At 33.6% G+C, this 6,362-nt stretch overlaps 1 protein-coding gene across 3 annotated transcripts; it reads left to right on the forward strand.

Moving 5' to 3' along the window:
• Nucleotides 1–345: 345 nt before the first annotated feature.
• Nucleotides 346–4,522, forward strand: LOC110038907. Of its 3 annotated transcripts, none has more exons than XM_020743830.1 (4): nt 346–754; nt 853–1,064; nt 1,802–3,539; nt 4,130–4,522. In XM_020743830.1, exons 3-4 carry the CDS (start codon nt 1,884–1,886, stop codon nt 4,265–4,267), a joined length of 1,794 nt encoding a protein of 597 aa, XP_020599489.1. In that variant the 5' UTR covers nt 346–754; nt 853–1,064; nt 1,802–1,883; the 3' UTR covers nt 4,268–4,522. The 3 variants fall into 3 exon arrangements, with proteins under 3 accessions (XP_020599489.1, XP_020599490.1, XP_020599488.1); XM_020743831.1 differs by having other exon boundaries at nt 346–748; nt 855–1,064; XM_020743829.1 differs by having other exon boundaries at nt 346–1,064.
• Nucleotides 4,523–6,362: the final 1,840 nt, after the last annotated feature.

Raw genomic sequence — 6,362 nt, forward strand, 5'->3', positions numbered from 1 at the left:
TGATATAAAAAAATTGGGCTAAATAATACTAAAAAAGAAAAATATATATGTTACTTATGTAATTATACAAGAATTGGGTGGTATGCATATAAATGTCCCTAAAAGAAGAACATGGGTATTTACGTACATATCACACAATTCTTATGTATTCATATAACTATCATTTAAAAAAAAATTATATTTACATGTATATTACTCAAACATTTAACCTTATATAAAAAGTATCATCATCTTTTCAAAATAATTATTTTTTCATGCTTAGGCTTATAACACCAAAATTTTATAAGTGTAGATATCAAACTTTAGGGTTGAGATATGTATATTCATATGAATTGTGTGGTATTTATGTAAATGTTCCCGAAAATAAGCATGCCGTGTCGCGTTCTCTCCACTGTGCGCTTCTTTTGTTCTTGACTATTTCCTCTGCTTGGGGATAAAGTCCGCAGTTTCCATGGAGATGAGTGCTTGAGAGTAGAAAGGTCCCACATTGGCCCGGCTCTCCTCTCGAATGCCCCAATCTCGACCTCGTGAACCAGGTGGAATGCAAGAGAGAAACTGAAGCCAGCAACAAAGAGCATTAAAAGCTATTGGGAGAAACGAAACTCCAACCAAAATATCCGTTTTCTTGCATATTTCCCTTTCCAGCTCCTCTGCGACTTATTAATGTGGATTTCTTCACTTTCCTTATTAAAGTCTTTCAAGCACTAGAACTAATGCCCCCTGACGGATTGTCTGGAGTCCATTCATGGTTGTAGTAAGCAAAGATCGCATCTTTCCGCGTTTTATCGCTGTTTTCATTCTTCTGATCTCCTTGTTTCTTCTTCTTCTTCTTCCAATTTATTCGCCAAATAGAGATCTTGAAGGAAGGCAAAGCAGTGGTTTTTGTGCCCTTGCGCTCCATCTTCTTCCTGTTTGATCTGCTTTATTTGAGGATGTTTGAGATAGGCGCAGGGGAAGGGTGAAAAGAAACTCCTATCTGGTTGAATCTGCATCACATTTCATTGTTCTCGGTATAAATCGATGGCGTCGCCTCAGTGAAGTTTCGAGTCTGATCGATCATCTAGGTGAGGAATCCGGTGCCTGGTTCTAGTTCTTTCTTTTTAGCTGGAATATGTCTTTCTTTTTAAAAGTTATGGGGAATGCTTAACAGCAAAATCTAGAAGTTAATTATTGCTCTTAATTCTCACTATTTTCATGTTTCTGTTTTTAGTGGTGGTTAATCTAGCTTTCAGGACTTTAGTGGATCTCATGTTTTGTTTTTCGGTTTAGTTTATTAGCTAAGTTTCTCCAGTGTTCCGTAGTATGAGTTCACGGGACAATAAATATCTCATTATTCATGATCCACATGCTTCTAGTCTATTGAACAAGTACAATTTAGTGATCAGCTGAAGAAAAATTAAATTGTTTTTAAGGGATAAAGCCGTGTGACATTTATTCTTCAGTGTGTCTGTCAGTAAGGAAAAAAGATGAAGAATATTAATGATACTAATTTGAATTTTCTTTTTGCTGCATCTAGATCTTGCTGTGCTTCATTTTCAGCTTGATTTAGCTGAAAATTGATCCTTTTCGGAATTCTGTAGGTATAAATGGAAGGTTTGTGTGCTAATATCCAAATTATTCGATGAGGATGAAGCACCTGCCTGAGGATTGCTTCATTTAAATTTGATTATTTTTCTCTGCAATTGTTGCATGTTTTATATGATTTGCTTTCTTCTTCCTTCTATTTATTCAAAATAGCTGCTTAACTGCCTATTTTATGGAAAAATGTCAACTTTTCTATATTTTCCTTGTTATCATGCAGATTCAAGTTGCTGCAGTAATAAACTGGCAGAAATGACAGGCTATAGATTTTTGTGATTGAATTTGCTTTCTCCATTTATGAAATGGGGGCCATCTGTTTGAATGGGAAAGAACCAGACCCTGATATTGAAGAATTCGAACAAGAGACCGACAGAGATGTTGCTTCATCAGAACTTGAAATGGAGTTTGAGAAGATGAGCAAAATTTCACCTTTAACCTTAGATGTTATTTGCGGAAAAAGAACTAGTAGATGCTGGCTCAAGTCTTGTCCTTGTGGAAATGATTCTGATCCTCCAAATTTTGCATGTTTACTTAACTCTATTGTGAATCTTCGGCAGCATTCCACTTATTTAGATGATTATAAAGGCCCTTTTTCCTTAGATATGCTTAATAAAACATTATCTTGGTTTAATTCCCCCTTGGACCCAAGCTTTCCCGAATTCATTTTTGAAGATTTAATATCTCAGAGGAAAACAAGTAAGTTCTTATCTGAAAAGTCAGTAGTAGAGAGCATGGGGAATGTGATTCCGAGTCACTCTGAATGGTGGAAACTTGATGCGTTTGAGGAAAATTCTAAGGCAATTTCTCTCCTTAAAAGATCACTCTTTGCTCACTTAAGTTTTCTAAATGGTGTAATAAACCTCCATAGATCAAGATCACCCAGCCCTATGTGGAGAACATTGAAATGGAGCAAATCACCTTTATTTGTCAATAACACTTCGTCGCGAAGTTCCAAAAGTGAGTCGACTCGAGCAGATGAAGAAGCCTCAGAAGTAAAATTTCCGATGATGAAACTCATTTCCTCTTCAAGCTCCAAGTCCATATTTTCATGGCAGTCCGCTCTATCAGCAAACTTGTCTATCATGAAAGGACAGCTTCAGTGTTTTCGAAAGGACGGGATGCCTTATTTCATCTTCTTCCTTGATGATGCCCCTCAAGTGATATACTCGGCCTGTTCTACGAAGATTGAATCTTCTGCCGAGAAGGCCTCTGATACCATGTATTTATTTTACTGTAAAGGTCACAACAATGGCGACTCGATCTCCAGGAAGCACAGCATGAATTCCGCAAGCTTAGTTGCGAAAATGAAGGTATCAAGCTCGATACTTTTGTCACAAAACAGAACAAAAATCGTCGAGACTGAGTTCGTTTTGTATGGATACCAGGAAGAAATTTCAAACAAGCTACAGAAATCATCTTCTCTGGTTTCTGGGAGTAAGGTTTTTCCTTGGAAAGTTGCTGAAATATTTAAACAATGCAATATGGGAAAGATTCAGCCAAAGCATAAAATTAATGATGTGGGTGACATTAATGAATCTAATATTTCTAATGATGCTTCTGATGTTCTTCTCCCTAATCTCGAGCTTGCCGCCATTGTTGTCAAAGATAGCTTCGAAGACACCACCAATGGCTTAATCTCCGGTGGTTGGGGCCTGAAATTTCTCGAGAAAGTTAGTAAGAAGAATCCATTTTTAGAGACTTCTCTTCCTTCATGTCGCAGTAAGAAAGATGGATCTGGGAGGAGCTTGAATGTTATAATTCCTGCTGACCTTCATGGTGGACCGGTAGCCCCGCACGGCGGTCCGGCGAGTATTATTGACCGGTGGAGATCTGGTGGGCAGTGTGACTGTGGTGGTTGGGACATTGGATGTCCTCTAACAGTGCTGAACCAGAGCACCCTTTGTTCAAGTTCTTCTACAAAGGATGCTGAGAAGAAGACCGTTGATCTGTATATACAGGTTTGTTTGAAATCTTATTCAGCTGAATTCTTTCAGCTTTTGATCGCATTTTTTAATTAATTACAAATTTCTGATTAAACACGGTTCATATAACATCAATGAAATTATTAGAGATGAATACTCAGTTCTGTTTCTGCACTTTCTGTATTATTTTGCAACCCTTTCATTAGTTTAAAAGATTTAGTCTTGATTTATTTTGAATTTCTAGATGTCTCACATTCACTCTTTTTTGGTTTAATTTTTAGGGATAATTACATAAATACCATATGAAACATTGTTACTTACAAAACGAGCACTAAAGTGCTTAACTGACGCATTATGCATGTCACGATCAAATCATTGGGAATATGATTTCCTTAATTTTTATTTGGTTGTTTCTTCTTAACGAACAGGATGAACCTTCACTCATCTTTGGACTACAAGTTTGGTTTAGAAGCTACAAATTACATACATACCGTACATTTCTCATGCATTTACATATCTAACACATAAAATTTGATATTTACATATATGACATTTTAGTATCACAATCATGTCAGAACTAAATAACAATTGTATATATGATCTTTAATTATGTTTTGAACCCTCAGGGCAAAAAGAAGAGTGGGCAGCCCAGTCTGAGTATGACGAAGATGACAGAAGGTCTCTATTCCATTTGCTTCCAATCTTCTCTTTCGGCTCTTCAATCTTTTTCGATAGCAGTTGCTGGCATCCACAGAAATTGCTGATTTTGCTGCGCAGAATTATGAGTTGTGAAGAAGGTTTTAAAGGTTTATGACATTTTAGGCCTGGTTTTTTAATGTATTTACAGGGGGAGGAGAAAAGGTTGGTTGTGTAACTAATTTCATACATGTATTTTTTCTTATTTTTATACTTTGTATTTTGTTATTAGTGATTTTAAGAATTATATTGCATGTGGAGTGCAATTAAATGTTTGTTGGTGGAAGCATTTGGAAAATAATGATATGTTTGTGGAAGATTTACCTACATACCCTTCGATTCTTATGTATTTACATGTCTAATGCCTTAATTTCATTTTTTGCATATATTTCCATCTTTGTTTGTGCGTGAGTAGGTGTATTTCACTTTTTTTTTGAAGTTAAAATAGAGATATTTTAGTTATTTAAAAAGCAAAGTTTAGGTGTTGGATATGTAAATATTTGGGAATTGGGGGGCATGTATGTAAATACTCCTTTATTTATTTATTTTAATTATTATTTTTTGATTGGCGAAAGACTTTTAAATTATGTAATCATGCTATGCATATTCATCACTTCAATGATTTATTTGTTAGTTATTTTGAGTGCGAAAAATGGAAAATTAATTTTTAGTTCGACATAAGTTAATGTTTAATTGCTTCCGGTTAAAAAATAGATTTAATAATGTTGATAAATTAGGGCGAAGAAAATAGAAATCAACACAAAATCAGAAAAAGACAGGTTTAACGAGATTCGGCAAAGATGTCTACGTCATCGAGAGCAGAGCCGCGAATTCATTATTTCAGAGGAGTCTAGCATTACCCATAGGGTTACACATCATATATATAGATAAAACTCATAGATAAAATTACCAACACTACCTCGCTTCTCCCAATTCACTAAATTTCAAGAGACACCTCTTCAATTCCAAGAGACACTCCTCTTCATTACAGGAGAAACATCTCCAAGAGACTCTAAATGCTGGTATATGAGTTATGCCTAACAAATAATTTTTTTTTTATTTAAATAAAAGTATTAATTTCACAAATCAGTGTGGTGTCGAGTGGTTAAAGTGTCATGGTGTAATTGTTATTTCATAATATTTCTAGTCTCCCATAAATAGATAGAGAGAGATTAACAATAAATATATTTTGGATTATTATAATCATAACGAGATCAAATCCAGGTTCAACAATAAATTAATTAAAATTAATATTATAATCATCTAAAATATATGTAAAAAATCATTTTAATCCAAAATTTAATTAAAATGTCAAAATTTAAATTATTTTTAAAAAGACGTTATATTTACGAGCGTGCCCTTTTGGAATTCCTCCTCCCAACGGGCTGAGAATTAAATGCGGACGTAAAAGCACTGCCACAAATTGGACAAATTTATTATTAAAGTACATAGATATCTTAAGAAAAGGATATAATAGTTATATAAATTCTCGTGTATTTACATATCTAACATCCAATATTTGATATTTACATTTATAACACCTTTGGCATCCTAAACCTATCCATGTGAAGTAAGAAGTTTGAGTGAAATGTAAGTATTGACATTTAAGTGTTAGATATATAATAAATATATAAGAATTGTATGTATGAAAAATGCCCCGAAATTTTATTTCTATAAAATAAATAAAATTAAATATTATGAGAAAAAAAATAATTTTAATAATTAAATTTTTAGGGGCAAATTATTATTAGCCTTCAATTATTGCAATTTAGTATTTCAATTCTTATTATTTATTCATTATTATTTTAAATGAAACGTAGCGATCAATGTGATGTTGAACAGTAGTTAGATGTGTGTCTGTGTGAGTACACCGTAGCTTTCAAGTATTTCTTAGTGATTGCTTAAATGATTGATATTCTCTTTTGTTGTATAGTGTAAAGAGATAATTACTAATTTTTTGGTATTTATTAAAATTTTTTAGCGAGTTCAAGCTTGACTCGTGTTTGTCTTGTTCGAGGTAAATTTTGTTTTGAATTGACTCAGTGTTCAAAATTTGTTGTGAACAATGTTTTTTTGTCATATTTTTGCTCTTGTTGGGTGTTAGATTAAAATAAATATTATTTCTACGCAATAAAAGACACAAAATCATCATTATATATATAA

This window comes from Phalaenopsis equestris, unplaced genomic scaffold (assembly GCF_001263595.1).
Source record: "Phalaenopsis equestris unplaced genomic scaffold, ASM126359v1 Scaffold234275, whole genome shotgun sequence".
In the NCBI taxonomy this organism is placed as follows: Eukaryota; Viridiplantae; Streptophyta; class Magnoliopsida; order Asparagales; family Orchidaceae; genus Phalaenopsis; species Phalaenopsis equestris.